We start from the raw sequence: 19,634 nt of genomic DNA, 5'->3' as shown, positions 1-19,634 counted from the left end.
GTTAGGGGTTTGGGTGGAATAAAATTATATTTGGTTAAAAAATTCATCTGCTAAGAAGTAAGAACTATAAGTATTCCATTTATGGGCCAAAATAGGGGTGTCAATGCGGGGCGGGGATGCCTCTGTTCTCCATCTTCACTCTCAAATTTGTTTTTCATTTTTGTCTTTATTTTTTGTCGTGGGAGAATATTATTTCTCATCTTTATTTTTCACGGGATTCTATTTTTTGTAGGGACTCCAATTTCCATCTACATAATAGTTTTAACTAATTATTAATTTCCATATGAATAGAATTGTAAGTATTTATCTTATACAAAAACTGTAAAATTTTATACATAAAGTCTAAATGACACAATAGTGACTTCTTTTAAAATCACGCAATGGAGGACGTAATGATGAGCCAAAGAACAAAGCAATGGACGAGGTGAGAGACACGGCAAAAAAGAGGAGAATAGATACGACAGTAGATTTACGAAAAGGAACGCCGCAAATAGAAATTACGACGCGGTAAGGGTGATGGCACGGTGAGGTGTAACGATGCAGCGAGAAGGGTGGCGAGGGAGTGGCTGCAGAGAGGTTGGATGGAGTATGAACAGCATTAGTAATCTCTGAATTGAAGAAAGGTTATGCAAATAAAAATTAGGAGTTTTGGATTTCTATATATATGTGTGAGAGAGAAATGACTAAAAAACATATATGAGAAATAAACTATTAAAGATAATTCAAAAAATTCATAAATTTCGGAGAATAGCGGAGACGGGGTGGAGATCTCTGCTCGGGTCCCGCGCCTGCTTCTGGAAAATTTTGTCCCCTATTTTCATCTCCGCAAAAAAAAATTTTCACAATCAAATCTCCATTCAGAGTAGTCCCTACAAAAATTCTCGTGTCTCGAAAAATTTTGCCATCCCTAAACCAAAATAGCCTGCTACACTAGACAGCATCTCATACGTTGTCCCAAAAGAAACGCAGTGTATAATCACTCTTTTACTTTTCTTGTCATCATTGGATCACCATTTTTTTTGGTCATGGGATCGCAACTTATAACTCTCGTTTGTATTTGTACATTGTGGGCTGGACTACAGGACTTTTTGTGGCAGGGATGGACTCAAACCACGAAAAAGTTTTTACACTCGGGGCCACTAGATCATAGAGCTATCATGCCGTATGGCAAAAAAAATAAAAAATAGAGCTATCATGCCCCAAAAAAGAAGAACGTATCAAAGCGTTATACGACGCAAAAGATAAAAATACGAACAAGCATGATGTTACCAGTGCTCCATTTTCATTTGGACAATTCTATAATGAAAAAAAAAGTTGTGCAGAGATAATAAGGAGAAGTGTATGATTTATTTTAAAAAACTAATAAAAATAAAATTACATATTCCTTTACATAAGTATCTAACTATCTATTAAAGAAAGCTTCATCTCTTTATTATTTTTTCTCTTCATCGTAACACTCATAGCTTTCTTCCAATTGTCCCATGCAATATAAGAGATTGTTCTAGTGAAAAGAGATGAGATACTCATGTTTTGGTAAATTAAAAACACGTTTGAACAATATTCCCTTTGATTAATTTTTTGATCACCCGAAAATTAGATGAATAGAAGCTTCCCCACCTCAAATAAAAGAGGCACAATACGGTTAGTACAGAATCTCATTGTACTCATTCCTCATCATCTTTACAACGTAACAAAACTAACCTGAAAGGTATACACCAACAGAACAATATTAGGGATGCTCGAAAAAAAAAAAAAAACTTTCTTAAAAGGAACATAAAACCATCACAACAACCACTTTATAATAACAGTTTATTAACATAGCCCTTTGGCAATCAAATATTTGTTGATTACAGAATAACTGATACATTAGTTCTTAAAATAAAAACATGAGTCAAAATTCTGTACTTGAAGGCTAACATTCCAACTTTGAGTGACTTCAAAGTACTAGCATTAATTCTACGTTAAGCATGTGTTCTGCTAAGCTAGAATGCTAGACCCTTCACTTCAATTCTATATATACTCCACATCATTTCATGAAGTTCTCATCCAATCATCAACTTTCAGTTAATCAGTTGTTTAGTTTAGTATCTATTATTATTATCATCATCTCATATTCAATAGATATGGCTCCGGTCCCAGCAAAGTTCATCTTCTTTCCAATCATTTTCTTCCTCTTGAATTCACTTTCATTATCCAAGGCTGAACTCCAAGCAGATTACTATGACCAAACATGTCCACAATTGGAGAAAATCATTGCAGACACTGTTCTCAATGCTTCAAGGCATGACCCCAAAGTCCCAGCTCGTATCTTGAGGATGTTCTTCCATGACTGTTTCATAAGGGTATTATATTATATCTCTCATTCTCTCACTCAAACTCAGATAATGTTCTTCCATTTGTGATTAATATTTTCATGATTCCATTTTCAACTATAGGGATGTGATGCATCAATACTTCTGGACTCAACTCCTACTAACAAAGCAGAGAAAGATGGCCCTCCCAATATCTCGGTTCGATCATTTTATGTGATCGATGATGCTAAGGCCAAGCTTGAGAAGGCTTGCCCACACACAGTTTCCTGTGCTGACATAATTGCCATTGCAGCTAGAGATGTTGTAACCATGGTAACTCCTAAGCCTTCAACCTAATTTGGAAATATGCTAAAATCTTTATATAATTACGTAGTACCTAAGCCTTCAATCTTGATAATTTCACTTGCTATGACCTAAGCCTTCAATCTTGATAATTTCACTTGCTATGACAGTCTGGAGGTCCATATTGGAAGGTACTAAAAGGAAGGAAAGATGGAAAGGTTTCAAAGGCATCTGATACCAGCAACTTACCTGCACCATTCTTCAATGTCAGCCAACTCATTCAAAGCTTTGCTAAGAGAGGTTTAGGAGTGAAAGACATGGTGACTTTATCTGGTGGCCACACCCTAGGCTTCTCACATTGTTCTTCCTTTGTAGCTCGCCTTCGCAATTTTAGTTCAGTGCATGACATTGATCCACGCATGAACACCGAGTTTGCAGTAGGCCTAAGAAAGCAGTGCCCAAAGCCAAACAACAATGGTGATGCAGGGCAGTTCTTGGACTCAACAGCTTCGGTTTTTGATAATGATTATTTCAGACAACTGTTGGCAGGAAAAGGTGTGTTCTCTTCCGACCAATCACTGGTTGATGATTCCAGGACTAGATGGATTGTTGAAGCATTTGCCAGAGACCAGAGTTTGTTCTTCAAAGAGTTTGCAACTTCGATGCTGAAACTTGGAAATGCAAGAGGTTCTGGAGATGGAGAAGTGCGACTTAAGTGCAGGTTCAAGAACTAAGAAAGAGAGATTCGAGATCAATTCTCATCATTTTATTTTATTTTCAATCCTTTGCCACCTCTTTTGATATTTACAGTATTGTCATTATGATCTTGTAACTACCCTTACTCAAATAAATGTGAGTATACATATATTACCTATTGTATGAATGGACCAAAAGAAAATGGAAGAAGAAAACATCCTTCATCTGTGCAAGCATTCTTGAAGTTAATTTTCGTGGAATTTCAAATATGAAAGAATTACCATAAGTTTCCATACATAATGACTTGCCAACATTGAACATCAACATGATACAACATTTTTGTGTGTGGTGAGTTAACCAAAAGAAAGACTATAAGAAAAGAATACACCAGATTAATTGTTACAAGGGAAACCGTTGTGTTTAAGCAAATACTACATCTGACCGAAACACATATTTGACCCCCTTAGTGACATTTCTGGCTTCATGCAATAAGCATTTATCTCCATGAATATGCAGGAGTGCCATCCCTTCAGTAGGAGACACCTTCAAAATTGATATTGTATCAACACCAAAAGCTTGTAACCATATTCAAAATAAGCAGCTGGTAGAAAATCAACCTAAAACTCAAACTTATTTTAGTGAAAACCAAATATTCTCAACTCATTGCACTAAAATAAAATCAGTAATTTACCTCGGCTACAATGCTATTTCTTGAACCATAGAAGACTGTTTCTCCTCCAACTAAAGGATCAACAGAAGAATCTGTGGGGTTGCTGGAATTATTTTTAGACTTTGGCTTAAGGTCACCAGGTCCACCACTTAAATACACTAGCAAAGTATAATGAGTGCGTTTCCCATCTCCAAGATCAACACTTTCATCAATATGTCGACCAAAACGTTGACCAACCTTGTACCTGAAATACAGAAGTGCATGTTCATCAGTGAAGGCATGCATTTAGAGTGTCTATATTTTTTCTAATAACCAAATTTGAAGTCACACGAGTTATCCATTTCATGAAGATGGTATGAATGAAAATACCATGCCCCAAGAAGCAAGAAAAACATCCTCTAGACTAATACAAACATCTATGCTAGCAACATTTGTGTCCAAGCCATAGGAAAACAGTAGAAGACACTAACCGGTAGAATCTAATATTTGGATTAAGGCCTATGGCGACCTTCCCTCGTATTCTTAGGTCAGAAAACAATTTGCTAAGTCCAGAGTCCCAAATTGTATCTGCAAGGACAGGATCATTCACTGAGATTCGATCATTATCTCTATAAGCTTCACCTTTGGTTGGACCCAAACTCCCTTGATGAGCAAAACCAATTGCCTCCGCAGCTTTAACGAATGCCTTCGATTCAGCAGAGGAGAAAAAATTCTGGACCTGAATTCTTAAACCAAAAAAACTATTACAATAAGCATTACAATGAGAGCAATGTAAACAAGCAATGGACACAATTCAAAAAAGATGGCCTAAAACTTATTCTGACACTGTTCAATTTGTTACTTTGAGAACAATGTAAAGCAATACTCAAAATTCTGGACCTGGATTCTTAATTATAGAATTTAGTAATTTACAGCTCTTAGCCCTTCTATACTTAAAAAAACACAGAGATAAACAGTCACAGAGTATAAACGAGGTTCCTCTAAGAATAGTTAATAAGACTCAGTTTAAAATTTCAGCTAAATATGAAGCAATCATCAATAATCCGAAGGTAGTAAAAAGACAAGGGGGTAAACTAAGTATAATATGATGGAAGCTAGCACAAGCCAATAAAGTGGCAAAAGGACTGATTTTTCTTTTCATCCCAATTCTGATATAAGATTGTAGTTGTAGAAGTGATGCATTAAGCATAACCAAGCCAAAATTTGCAACTTTTAACGAAAACAAATCAAGAGAGAAAGTGGGCAAGTGCTAACACATGAATTGGCATTCCCATGATTAATGTTTCATAAAAACCGAATCAAACAAGAGCTGCAAATGAATTAGAAAGAAAGAGAAGGATGGAATTTGTAACCGTGAAGAGATCAAAATCTCGGAAGCGGGTAATCTGAAGATTCTTTTTGGGTTTGATGGGAGGCCAATTTGACGAAGGTTTCTTAGAATCCGTCTCCTTGCTGTCTCCCATTTTTCTCTTCATCGAAGTATCGAACGCCAATGTTTCTGTCTTCTGTCTTCTATCTTTCTATGCTGTCTGTGACTCTGGGCTCATGTGGCCCAAATATTTTTTTGGTCTTGGTTTGGCCCAATTTGTATTTGGTCCTAAGCAGCCCAATAAAACACTCGTCCAACACTACGAAACATGTTTTCACTAATTTATTAAAAAAATAAATATCATTTTAGTATCTAATATTTAAAATATTTTATTTTTTCTTATTTTAATTTTTTAGTCAAAATAATTATTTTAAAAAATTAATGGATAAACTATGGTTTTTTTTTTTAAAAAAATTATCTTAATTTATTTTTATTCTTAAAATTTAAAAGTGTGGAGGTGATAGTGGTAGTACAATGTTAGTGTTAGCATTGTAAAGGTGGGTTGAAAGAGAATTAGAAAAATGAGGAATGGAGGTAAAATTATCCAATATAAAATAAAAATACTTTAAATGCTAGAATAAAATTAAATGAAATGACGAGTAAATATTAAAAATAATTTAAAAATATTTGTAAATTAAAAAGTATAAGTTACTTAAAATTGAATAAGCTCCTCTAAAATGCAATATATATTCTTTTGGCAGAATTTGGTGTTACTTTTTTGGGGTACGACAAAAATAGAAAAGGAATAAGGAAACTAAAGTAGTGTTCGTACCCAGAATCCAGAAGGTAAAGGAAGAAAACTAAACATGTGTTTGTGGCTCAAAATTAACAGGAATAAGTTTCCAACGACAGTTGAAGAATCTCCACAAAGCAAGCTAGAGTTAGGGTTTCAGCTCAAATACCTTTCTTTCTTTCATTCTTTCACCCTCACTTCCTCATCTCTTTGATCTACCTTCTGATCTTCTACACAGTACTTACTAGCTAGCTATTGTAAGATCCATTTGGAGTTCGTGGATATATATATATAAAACCTCAACTTTTGTTCATTTTCTTTAATTTGTTTTTTGCTTTAATTGCTTTTCTTTAATAATATAATATATGTTACTTTCTCGTAATAAATATAATATTTTTGTTCCGTACTCATGTATGTTGATCTATGTAGCTATAAATAGCTAGGGCTTGAGAAGAATAATGAAGGGTAATTTGTTGGTGCAGGAGGATCTGGATCGAGATGGTGAGGGGAAAGACTGAGATGAAGAGAATAGAGAATGAATGTAACCGAAAAGTGACGTTTTCAAAGCGCAGAAATGGTCTTTTAAAGAAAGCTCATGAGTTATCTGTTCTCTGTGATGCACAAGTTGGTGTCATAATATTCTCCCAAAAGGGAACCTTATTTGAGTTCTCATCAACTTCTTCTCAGTAATTCTTCATCCTTCAACCTATTTTACTTTAATTTTCCTTACTCTCAATTCTCATATGGACTCATCATACAACTGTATCTGTACTTTAATTTCTGTAATTATTAATTAATCGCTCTTATCTACTTCTATTGTTTTTTTTTTTTTTTTACTAAAGATAGGTGACTCGAACCCGTAACTTTTTAATTGACTATAGGAAGATTATGTCATTTGAGCTATTATTCATTGGCTATCTACTTTTATTGTTACTATTATATATATATATATATATATAAAATTATAGATATTATATTATATAAAATAATTTTAAATATTCTCTATCTAGCATTATTTTGATAATCTTTAATTTCTCATCTTTGTACACACTCATAGTCACTAAAGGATCCACCCCGCCCTTTGAGATAGTATTATCTGGTGGCTAATTAAAAGACTTATCCTACGTACAATAATTATCTATATATTATTTGATTGTATCATCAATCTTAGTTGCCACTTTAATATACTATTTTACAGGATCGCTCAGTTATATTTGTATTTTTTAATGATTATTTTAGAATAATTGTGAAAATAATTGTTTAGAGTAATGTAATAATACATGATTTAATAAATAATGTATAAGACTCTCTTAGAACGTTATTACTATATTAAAATTAAATTCTTGAAATAATAATTTGAAGATATTGAAGTCCTTAATTTCCTCCATTTCCTTAACCAAGTAATGATTAAGGAAATCTACAACCTCTAAAGTCTATATCCATAAAGCTATATGTTTCAACTAACTGATGTGAAATATATGATTTTAAATTCTCACATAGTATATATTATTGTTTCTTAATTATACTTCAGCATTTCAAAGATATTGGAACGCTACCAGGAATATACCGGAGAGTTTCCACACAACAAGTTAAGAGAGGATTATATCCAGGTTTGGATCAAAATAGTAATGGAAAAATTGTTACTTTTACTTTCTAATGATGACATGTGCTAACTTCTAAGGATGAAAATCATTTATTATTATTAGTCACCAAACATTAGTACTTATATATGTCTGCGCAATGTTTTTATGTCTTTGTTTAACGTTACAAATGATAAATCTTGGAATTTGAATTATTTATTTATTTATTGTATGTTGAAACCTTTTTTTTTTTATGTTCTCTTTTAGAGTCGAGTTTCTCTTAATTATATAGTAAAATTTATACATTACTAGCTAGTCACTAGATCTTTCTACTATTTTGCGTGCAGAAACTCAAGTTTGACTCCGCAAGCATGGAAGAAAAAATTGAGATTCTTGAACTGTCTAGAAGGTCACTTCTACTATTTTGTCCTATTATAATTAGCTTTTCAAAATGTGTAATTTAATCTACAAAATAGATTTTTTTTATTCAATTTATTTTTGAAATTATATTCTGTAATTTTATAAATTGAATTAAACATTTTAATAGAGACAAAAGCTAAATTAATTCTTGCTTACAATCTCTACGATGAAATACTAAATGATGTCGCTTTGTTTGTTCTTTTTAAATTTGTTCTCTTACTACTTTTAGATAATAGAGTATCGTTTTTGTCCCCAAAGTTTGGGGTAAGTTCTATTTATGTTCCTAACGTTTAAATTATCCTATTTGTATCTTTAATGTTTATAAAAGTGATTCAATGTTATCCTACTATCAATTATACTAACAAATCAGATTATATTTTTCAATTATTCTCACTTTGATGTATTCATTCTCAATTAAGTCTCACTTGAATGTGCTCGATTTTAATATTATACCCACTATTTGTGTTTAGATTCAATTATATCCCTAGAAAAGTGAATTATGTAAATGTTGTAGGAATTAGTTTCAACATTTGATGAGTTATTTTTCGGAGTAGATCATCGATTCTATCCCAGAGATTTGTATTATAACTTCAAGAAGAGATTTTTAAAACTCAGACTAAAGCGTTTATGATGTGTAATTGATGGCAGGATAACATTAAATCATTTTTTCAAACATTAGGGATACAAATAGGACGATTTAAACGTTAGGGACACAAATAGGATTTACCCCAAACGCTGAAGACAAAAACGATACTTTACTCTAAATAATAATACAATCGACATTTGTAAAGAAGATGAATCTATTTGAGTTTTAAAAATTAGAGGATAAATTAAACTTGGAGTTGTTTTGTTAGTTATTGCTTGAATGTGTTAGGAAGATGCTGGGACACTGCTTGAGTTCTTCTTCTTTTGATGAAATCCAACAAATGGAGGACAAGCTCCATACAAGTTTGCAATGCATCCGTGTGAGAAAGGTAAATGAGCAAATTCAGTTATGATGAGATAACAGAATAAAAAATGCTAATATCTTTATATATTCTTAAACAAAAATACTATTTGTACATCAAAATCAGCCATTAAAATCCGCCATTAATATATTTGTGTATAAATACATGTGTGAATTAAATTATTTTTAATGTGTATTTATATTTCAACATATATTTTATACTGGTGACTGATTTTAGTGGCTGATTTTAGTATACATATATCATTGCTCATTGTTAAATTGTTGGTCTTTATTTATTTATTTCAACAGACTCAACTATTTAAGGAGCAAATCGAGCAACTACAGAGCAAGGTAACTACTTTTTAGCTAAATGCTACAAATTAATTGGAAACTCTTGGTAGCGTTTGGTGGAGAGATAGAGATTGAAAGACAGAGACTGAGAGACAGAGACTAAGAGACAGAGACTAAAACACAGAGACAGAAATAAATTTTAGTATTCTGTTTGGTGTAAAGTGGGAGACAGAAATTAAAACAAGAATAAAATTCTAATTTAATTTGTACAAAAGGTAAAATTAGAATTAATTAATTGAAATCAGCGTATTTTAGGTATAAAATGTTATTAAAGTTTCAGTCTCTGTTTTTTAAAATTTCAATCCCTTGTGTCCTCACTTTTTGGAGGTACTGAAATATTGAAATTTTAGGGACAGAGACAGAAATTTTAGTACCAATCTCTAAGTCAACAAACATAATACTGAGTCTCAATCTTTCAGTCTTTGTCCCAATACCTCAAAACAAACACTACCTTAGTTACTAAATATATATATAGACTTGGCAGATTAATGCCTCGCATATTTTTCAGGAGAGAAACTTGCTCAAAGAAAATGCCCGATTAAGTGCAATGGTGAGATCCTTTACTAATCAGTGTATATGATTAATGATTTTGATAAGTTACAGCACTGCACCAAATTAAAACCACAAAATAAAAGGCTATTATATTAGCATATAATACATATACAACTAGGTCTGCATGACACGTGCATCAAATTGAATCAGCTGTTTATACTTAGATACTAAAATCAACCACTAAAGTCATTTAATATAAAATATATATTGAAAATAAATTAAGTAGCTAATTTTAGTATACGAATAGTATTTTTGTATTTATATACAGGGACTTTTGGATCCTATTTATAGGTGGGATTCTCACTTTTGAAGTTATTAAACAGGTATATATAGTTTCCTTTTTCTATATACTACAATTAAAAACTGTGAAAAATATTGTGTAACATAAAATGAGTGCAATCAAGAACACAGGATTATTTTGTCACAAGTGTTAGCTATATCTCCTTATTAATATATCTCATAAACTATTATATCATTTCTACTAAATTATATTGTTGATGGCAGTGCATGGAAAAACCATCGAAGCACAGAGAAGAGGAAGCAACAGAAACAACTCATCACACTTTGGAGGTGGAGACTGATCTATTTATTGGGCTTCCAAAGCAGTGTGCTGATCATAATCAAATATATACATAGTATTATTAGCACTTCCCATTTATTTTTTTTCAATGCTGATCCTACTAGATAGGCTTCTTTAATTACTTCTTGTTGTTGGAATAATGATGATGAACGGACTGAAAACATTAATAATGGAGTCAAGCATATATACATTAATAATAATGATGATGATGGTGATGAAGATATTCATTTTTCAATATTGAATAATGGCAAAGTCTTCATAAATAATTGGATGCCATTGAAATCCATAAAGATGCATGGCAAACTATTCTATTTTATGGAGTTTCCCATAACAGTACAAATAATTTATTAATACACTTGTGGTTTAATTTATTTTCAATGTGTATTTATATTTCAATATGTATTTTATACTGGTGGCTGACTTTAGTGGCTAATTTTAGTGTACACGTAGTATAATGCTATTTGTACACCAAAATCAGTCACTAAAATCAGCCACCAATGTATTTGTGTATAAATACATGTGTGGTTTAATTTAATTTCAATGTGTATTTATATTTCAACATGTATTTTATATTAGTGACTGACTTTGATGACTGATTTTAGTGTACACTAACATAACTCAATTCAAAATCTGTCCCAAAAGTCCAAAACAAATTTTATATTTTTGAATTTGCCACCATATCTACTAATATTTACAATTTTCTTTTCTTTCTCTCTTTCCTTTTTAACTTTTTTAGCATTAGAAGTCACCGTATATTGCATGGGTATATCTGTTTATTTGATCTGGTGGCCCAATTTATGCTTTCAACTTTATTGTCGAGGTGGCCCAATTATGTTTGGACTAAAACTAAAAATAAAAGAGTTTAGTTTTTATTGTAACAAAAAATAGCTTTGTTTTTTATCTCACAAGTTGTATCAGTTCGCTAGTGACTCTATTAACAATTTTTTAAATATAAATATATATATATATTATTTAATTTATTTTTAATATATATTTTATATCGATAATTAATTTTGTATTTGATTTTTTATGTATACGACTATACGTATAAGATGGTTATTTGTTCTTTTCATTGAAAGTGTAACAAAAATAAAACACAATTATTTCTATATGATATGAAGGGAAAAAATATTGGCATGGGTCCTTTTTTATTTAAATTTTAGGTGCATCAAGAAAATCACAAAATAAAAATAATCAACCAACCCACTCGTCTACTTAAGCAAGTGTCGGGGATTCGAATCCTGTCTTGTGCATGCAGCAATTTATTGGCCAACGGCAGACTCTTAAATGGAGTTCTGATTCACGATAGATTAATCCTTGACCTGTCGAGTTGGGAGATACCGTGGACAAACAAAAAAAATAAAAATAATCAAATTATTTTGCCGAAGCACACTTATTTCATTGATCGAAAACCATTGAAGCTAATAATTAATAGTGTAGTACAAGGCATTGATATGTTTAACTGTTTAGCGGTGGAATCTATCTGCTTCCTTCAGAAAATCCATAATTATTTCTGCCAAAAACGTGCAATAGAGTACATGCTAGCTAGTATGTGCCGTGATCTTTGGGTTATTTCAATTTCAGTGGGTACTCTCATTTTACACTTTGAATGAAGTAACATAATCCATAATGTAATGAGAGGATTAAGTATTATATTCCACTACTGGATAATAATAATAACAATATATTTGCGTTACATACATCATTATTCATTACATATATATAACAATAATAACCCCTTGCTTGTCACTTTGTCCATAGTGGTAAGAATGGAATTTGCATTGCATCCATTATTGCTGAAATGTGTCTGTACCTTTTCCTAATAAGCTTCAATTTTATTCATGTTTATGGCAGTGCATGGGACGATATAGACACACACAAAGCAGAACCAGAAATAGCACTAATTCACACTTTAAGTAGCCACTATTTAAATGTGGACACACATTTATTTATTGGACTGCCAACACATGATATAATCTCAATGTTTGCCTCAAAAATTTAATCTATTATTTATTATACATTACTAATTTTACAACAAAAATATACCACATACATGTCATTCTCTTATTACAATTAAAATTAAATACTAAAGAGTTCTTCACTCCTCTCCTTTCATTTCTTTATCTCTTCTATTATTTCACCGCTTTATCTCTATTATGTATTATTATCAATAACTAATTACAAATTTAACAATCAAATGTACAATATGACATTCTCTAATTACATTCAAATTAAATTAAAATTAAAATATTAAAATTGAAATATAACTATATTATGTATTACTAACTAACACTCTCTTATTAAAATTGAGAGAAAATATTTTCTTCTAAAAGTAATAAACGCTCTTCCTACATTCTCTTATCTGCCATTCTCTATTTTCTATTTCTCTCTATCCATCACAATCTATATATAATTTATAATTTATATTAGTAATTTGACAAATCAAAATGTGTCACTAAATATTTTTTTATTACAATTAAAATAAAACTTTTTCTTCCAAAATTAACAAACTCTCTCTCTCTCATTCTTATTCTTTATCTTTTTCTCTCTTTTCTCCCATTTTCTATTTTTCTCTACATTTCTGTTCTACAACAAATAAAATTAACAATATAATATAATTCAAATAAAATATATTATTATTATTATTATTATTATTATTATTATTATTATTATTATTATTATTATTATATACATATTTTTTATTTAATTTTAAAATTTTACTGCTTATCTTTCTAGCTTATATTTTCACTTCTCTTCTTTTTTCAAATACTTATTACATATAATTTAGAGAAAATACTAATATTGTGATTAAAAGTTAGAATCAAGATTAAATTGTCTTTTAAAAAAAATTTTGAGTTAATTTTACAACTATCAATATAACTTTTTGATGCTAATATCTAATGATATTTTTATATACATAAAAAAATATTATTTTTAAGTAGTAAGCATAAAAATTAATTATTTTTATTTGTAAAACAGACTTAATACTTAATCAAATGTAAAAATATACACGCTAAATTCTTTCAAATTTTAGATAACAAATATTAAAATTAATTATTAGTAAAAAATTAAACTCTTTTACATGAAAATAATGACTAAAATTCTTATTATTTAATTTTTTTTTATGTATGGAGATTCTAATCTTCTTAACTAATGAGACTTCATATAACTTTTTTATAAAAGTAGTTTAATTTTATAATTTTTTGTACCATCATCTATAATATCAAAATAAAATTGACATAATTTAAAAAAATATATTTTTATAATATTATTACGAATAAAAATACTAATTATATGTGCTAAAATAATGTGATTACTTGAATGGAAATTAAAAGTAATGTGGGTCTCAAAGTTGTTACAATATTAAATTATTAATTATGTGAACTATGTCTATTCCTATTTTTGGATTCAAGAATAATTTCCTAAAGAAACTTCATATTCCTCCTGATATGCTTCTGCATTGCTTTTCTCTTTGTTTTCAATCATTCCTATAAGAGAAACAAAATCAAATTACTATGCAAAGCTACATAAATTTAATTTGTTCCTTTGCATGAACCAATTATTTATTACCATAGCCTTTTTGGCAGGTTTTAATTTTGCCTAGAGTAAAAGAATACATCTATAGATTATTATATTCACGTTTCAAAACAATTATTGTTTATTATTGTTATTATCATTATTATTATATCTTTGTCACTCACTTAGCTTGTTCCTCTCTAAGCTAAGGTTGAGTTTTAATTTGTATAGGATAAAATAGAGGGAGGTAAACGAAAACAAATTAATGGCATATATATATATATATATATACATATATATATATGTATATATATATATATATATATATATATATTTTTGGGTTTTATTTATGCAAAGAATATTGTGAGCAACAATATCATTTACATATATAATCATATATACGACAGAAATTAAAATGGGGGGTGAGTAAATTAATGAGTCTATACTAAGTGGGTGCCCCATTCCTGTCTCTTATAATATTTTTGGATGATTTGCATGAACAAGGGATGGGGGGCCACTGCCACTATTCAATATTTTTTTTTTCCATACTTAATAATGGTTTTTCTTGAAAGATGGAAAATTTAAAGCGTAGCCTTTTAATTTGCATTCTTTTTTGGTGTCTCTTTTAATTTGTATATATTCTATTCTAAAAGAAGAAAAGCTTTATATTATTATGTAAAAATATGTAAGGTAGTGAAAATCGAAATTTTACGTGAAATCGGAAAAGTAAATCAAACGTAAAATCTTAATAAGATTTAAATCGTAAAATCGTCAGATTTAGTACAAATTTCGTAAAATCGATAAACTCATTTAAAATCGTAATATCGAAAAATTTTAAGAGTTAAATCGAGATTCTAGCTACTATAATTGTGCCCTCTTGTTGTTTAGGATGGGTTGCCACATTATGGCCCTACCATGAATTTAATTAAAGTAATTATTAATATATATTTATTTACAAGTATAGGATACTAAAATATAAATATAAAACACAAAATTATATGTTTAACAAATATTACATAAATATAAAGATATTAAAAATTAACATATTTTTATTTTTAATATTTTATATTATTCTATTTTTAAAACTAAAGAGACGTTCCATTTCCTAAAACTTATATTGTCAAATAAAATTGTGTTTATTTTTAAAACAATAACAATAAAATCTTATCTTATTAAATAGAATGACTATATGAATTAAACGATATTATTATACTCTATATATGATGTAGACCTCCTCTAATCATTCAGTCATTATTTCTAAAAACCAACTCGAAATTAAAAAAATAAATGCTGCTAAACACTTATTTATAAATCTGTCTAGTAATTATATTTCAGGGTATAAATATAAAGACACTCACAAATACAATATCTTAGTATTTTGGATTTTTCAAATCCCCCTGCGGAAAAGGATAACTTCAAAATTGAAAGAACAGTTCCCTCTCTTCAGTGTGAAATAATAAAACTATGTAATAAGAGGGACATCATCATGATTCATGAATAATAAAAGAGGGAATCTGTTAAATTTTGGGCAGAAACTGAATCTTACAACATAACGGATTGCAAGTTTAATTTAGTTTCAAAATAATTGTTTATTGGTGAATTCTACCTTACCCCCTCTAAAATAACATGTAAGTTACCATTCACGATGTATCACACTTTAATTGGTTATTATCTTAACTATAGTTGGGTTATTTTGTAATTTATTATTTGAGATGGGTAATTGTATAATTTCTTAAAATATTAAAATTCTACCCGCCTTTCATGCAATCTCTTTCTATAGTGCATCATTCCTTAACGAGTCGTTGAATTCCCATGGCTTGTAACTTCTTCGTTCTTCCCCAGTATAGTCAGCACCGACTTCATTACTATCTCATGTCCTCTCACTCAATCTTTTTTTTTTTTTTTTTTTGCCATGGATCACTCCTTACCAATATAATTAATGGTTAGTTTGGTTATTAAATTTTTTTATTAAAAATAATATATGAAATATATATTCATATGTAAAATATAATATAATATAATATAATAAATTTATTCAGAGTACTTAAAAGTATAATTAAAATCAGAAATATACAAATATAATAATAAAATTTGTACTCTAAACAAGTAAACATATCTTTTATCATACATAAATTATTTAAAAAAATATAAATTGTTAAAATTAATAACACAAATTTAAAATGATAAAATTTAACTTTCTTACAAGTAATTTTTATAGTATTTTTATTCTTTTAATTTTTAATTTATTAATATTTTATTATTTAATTAATGATTAAACAAATTATTTTCATGAGAAATATTTTTTGTATAATCTTAAAGAAGAGACCAATATACCAATTTAAAAATTAATGTAAAAATGATATTTTAAATAAAAAATAGTTAATATTAAAATTTTTAAATACAAAAACAAATTATATAGATATTCAGGATATAAATATGAAATACATGTTTAAAATAAATAAAGGAGAAAAAAATAATTATTTATTTTTCATGAGTACTCCCATTTTATCTGTTTTATTTATTTTAAACATATATTTTATATTTATCTTTTAAATATTTATACAAATTATTTTTGTATTTAAAAATTTTAATATTAAATATTTTTTATTTAAAATTTTGTTTTTACTTTATTTTTTAAACTACTATATTGGTCTCTTCTATAAGATAATACAAAAAATAATTTTTTATAAAAATAATTTGTTTAATCATTAATTAAATAATAAAGTACTAATAAATTGTAAATTAAAAGAATAAAAATATTATAAAAAATACAGTAAAAAAATTGGATTTTATTATTTTAAATTTGTATTATTAATTTTAATAATATATTTATTTTTTAAATAATTTATGTATGATAAAAAATATATTTACTTGTTTAGAGTACAAATTTTATTATTATATTTATATATTCATGATTTTAATTATACTTTTAAGTATTTTAAATAGATTTATTTTATTATATTATATTTTAAATATGAATATATATTCCATCTTGTAGTTAAATAAAGATATATTTTTTTAATAAAAAAATTTAATAACTGAACTAACCATTAATAATGTTAATGTTGGTAAGGAGTGATTCATAGCAAAAAAAAAAAAAAAAAACTGGGAAGAACAGGGAAGTTACGAGCCATGGGAATTCAACGACCCGTTAAGAAATGATGCAATGTAGAAAGAGATTGCGTGAGAACGTGCTTCAATTATACAATTACCCATCTCAAATAATAAATTACAAAATAACCCAACTATAGTTAAGTAATGACCAATTAAAATGTGACACATCATAAAAGGTAATTTACATGTTATTTTAGAGGGGTTGGGTAGAATTCACCTTGTTTATTTATTAGAGATATTATTAGTTAAAATTATTTTAACCCAGAATCATGTTATCGTGTCAGTCACCAACTCACCATGCTATATTCAATTATTTGAAGTTTATAGAAATGAATTGAAGCCTAGTATATATGTTAGGACGAGGCCATTATTGGCATGGCATTATTAAAGCATTTAAAAATGTGCTATGATTGTGAGTTGTTCTAATTTGCTTTCAAAGCATACAAAAAATTCTCTTCCAAAAGATGCATGAGAAACTAGTATGAGCATCAAACAACAAAGGCACAAATTGCTAATTACTGGATTAAAATTTTAAATCATTATCAAGAAACAATAACTTTTTAAGTAAAGGATATATAGTTTTTTGGGATACTTTTAGCAAAAGAAACTACAGACTTGTGTTCTACCAAAAGTGTATGAAGCAGCCAAACTCTTCCTTTTTCTATTAAGAATTTAAAACAAATTTGCCTATTAATTAGTGATTACTGAGATATATAATACACAACATGAAAATAGTTAAAACGGAATAAGTTGATTGTATGGTTACAAATTTGTGTTATTATGAAAGTTCATAATGATTTCTTTCCATCAAGTTGAGTAGCATTTAATAATGAGAAAATACTTAGTTCTGTGTCTCAATTTAGTCTTTAAAATTTTAATTTACCTCAATTTAGTCTCTAAAATTTTCAATGGACTCTGTGACAGAAATCACCGCGGGACTAACGTGATTAAACTTTGAAAAATTTAGAAACTAAATTGAAACAATTGAAATTTCAAAAACTAAATTAAAATTCGAGTGTAACTTCAAAGACCAAACTGAATATTTTCTCTTTAATCATTTGTGTGAAGTCACAATTTCCGGTTAAATAATTTCGGAGCCAGAAAAAAAAAAAAGACATTGGGACCAGTCTATAGAATGAATCAATCACACAGCTATGGAAGATATATGGGAAGCTTATATAATGTAGTATCAATATAGGTAACAGAATCATTTGAACCAAAGATAGATAAATAGGGGATGTGTTTGTGGTCCCTTTTTACATGATTACATGTTGTAATATATAAGCTAAGGCAACCAAGAAAACCTATGTGACATGAGTGTATGCCTTGGAGACGATACTAGGGTTACTTTTTTTAGTCATGGAACATAAATTTATAACACCACTACACCAGAATACCAAACCGAATCTCCTAATTTTAAGTTAGTCTTTTTATCACAGTAAAAATATAAGAATTAATTATAAGAGTTTAATTTTAATGTATTACACAGTCGTGCAATCACAATCGTTCTTTTAATAATTATTCATCGCTTGAACGTAAAAAGTAGTTATTTTTATTAATGTGACATTATGTGATTGAATGATGTAGGTGTAAAACGGTTTTAGTGCATCAAAATTAAATTTTTAATTATAAAATATATTCTTAAATATATGTTAAACCCTTATATTTATAGCATATAGTAAAAAATTTATTTTAATTAATTCGTTCTAAATCTAGATTATGATTGTCATATTTACTTTGTTTTTATGATGACTCTATCACGATAACTTTCTCTAAAATTACTACTCTATAATTTTGTATTTTAGGCGTTTTAGGTTCGTAGTTGATATAAAAATCCGTTTTATATTTTTTTTGTCAATGATATCGTCTAACTCGACTAATCTGTCGTGGATCTAAATTTAAGGGTTTGCTGTTTGGCCAATGTATTACTCATGCATAAGGTGGAATTCAAATTTTTCGACACTTGTTTAAACAGAAGAATGAGCTGACTACTCGACTAAATTATGTTGATTATTTGTTCTAAATTTAATTGTAATTTTATACAAATTTGTTTAGATTTTGTCTCGTGGGCCTGGACCAATTGGTGAATTTTAACCAAAGTGTTAACTAGTTAATGACAATGAGTGGGTAATTTTCTCAGCAGCTTAACCTGTCGGCATAGTTGCAAACAAAATTCACCGTGGTCACCAATTTTGATCCATTCACATGTTGTACAAAATTTAGGGGGGTCTCTATGATGGGTCCATTTTTATTTGTGTCTGAGATTCGTGTGAATAATGTTTAAGTTGAACACATGGGGTTAATAGAACAGATATCATCAATTCAATTATATATGCTTGCAATTGAATTGGAGTGTAGCAGAGCTGAAAGGAACTGAAGGGAGGGACTTTTATTATTTATATGTGTGTTCATTGATTCAACAATTGAAAAAACAAATATTGGCATTAAATTTTGTTAGGTATTGTAAGAGAGGATCAGATGCATGGTACATAAATTGGGTGGAGAAGAAGCTT

The 19,634-nt window shown here is 28.8% G+C and overlaps 3 protein-coding genes across 8 annotated transcripts; 2 read left to right on the top strand and 1 right to left on the bottom strand.

Moving 5' to 3' along the window:
- Window positions 1–2,018: 2,018 nt before the first annotated feature.
- LOC107617520 (Peroxidase superfamily protein) lies at window positions 2,019–3,523 on the top strand. The gene is made up of 3 exons (XM_016319291.3): window positions 2,019–2,342; window positions 2,436–2,624; window positions 2,765–3,523. Exons 1-3 carry the CDS (start codon window positions 2,034–2,036, stop codon window positions 3,326–3,328), a joined length of 1,062 nt encoding a protein of 353 aa, XP_016174777.1. The 5' UTR covers window positions 2,019–2,033; the 3' UTR covers window positions 3,329–3,523.
- A 6-nt stretch (window positions 3,524–3,529) lies between these two features.
- On the bottom strand, window positions 3,530–5,450 carry LOC107617521 (2-oxoglutarate (2OG) and Fe(II)-dependent oxygenase superfamily protein). Of its 2 annotated transcripts, none has more exons than XM_016319293.3 (4): window positions 5,313–5,450; window positions 4,431–4,678; window positions 3,982–4,204; window positions 3,530–3,833 (listed from the first exon to the last, which is right to left on the bottom strand). In XM_016319293.3, exons 1-4 carry the CDS (start codon window positions 5,433–5,435, stop codon window positions 3,711–3,713), a joined length of 717 nt encoding a protein of 238 aa, XP_016174779.1. In that variant the 5' UTR covers window positions 5,436–5,450; the 3' UTR covers window positions 3,530–3,710. The 2 variants fall into 2 exon arrangements, with proteins under 2 accessions (XP_016174779.1, XP_020966917.1); XM_021111258.2 differs by having other exon boundaries at window positions 3,769–3,907.
- A 567-nt stretch (window positions 5,451–6,017) lies between these two features.
- LOC107619674 (MADS-box protein AGL42-like) lies at window positions 6,018–10,726 on the top strand. 5 transcript variants are annotated; one of them, XM_088498059.1, is made up of 9 exons: window positions 6,018–6,115; window positions 6,545–6,748; window positions 7,594–7,672; window positions 7,990–8,051; window positions 8,937–9,036; window positions 9,318–9,359; window positions 9,868–9,909; window positions 10,203–10,234; window positions 10,416–10,726. In XM_088498059.1, the coding sequence occupies exons 2-9, from the start codon at window positions 6,561–6,563 to the stop codon at window positions 10,597–10,599; spliced, it is 729 nt and encodes a 242-aa protein (XP_088354185.1). In that variant the 5' UTR covers window positions 6,018–6,115; window positions 6,545–6,560; the 3' UTR covers window positions 10,600–10,726. The 5 variants fall into 5 exon arrangements, with proteins under 5 accessions (XP_088354185.1, XP_088354183.1, XP_088354186.1 ...); XM_088498057.1 differs by having other exon boundaries at window positions 6,089–6,209; XM_088498060.1 differs by having other exon boundaries at window positions 6,089–6,209; window positions 10,159–10,234; window positions 10,416–10,527.
- Window positions 10,727–19,634: the final 8,908 nt, after the last annotated feature.

The sequence above is a fragment of the Arachis ipaensis genome, chromosome B9 (genome assembly GCF_059453495.1).
Source record: "Arachis ipaensis isolate K30076 ecotype BB chromosome B9, ASM5945349v1, whole genome shotgun sequence".
Lineage (NCBI taxonomy): Eukaryota > Viridiplantae > Streptophyta > Magnoliopsida > Fabales > Fabaceae > Arachis > Arachis ipaensis.
Note: the sequence above shows the minus strand (reverse complement) of the source record. Positions and strands in the feature narration are given on the sequence as shown.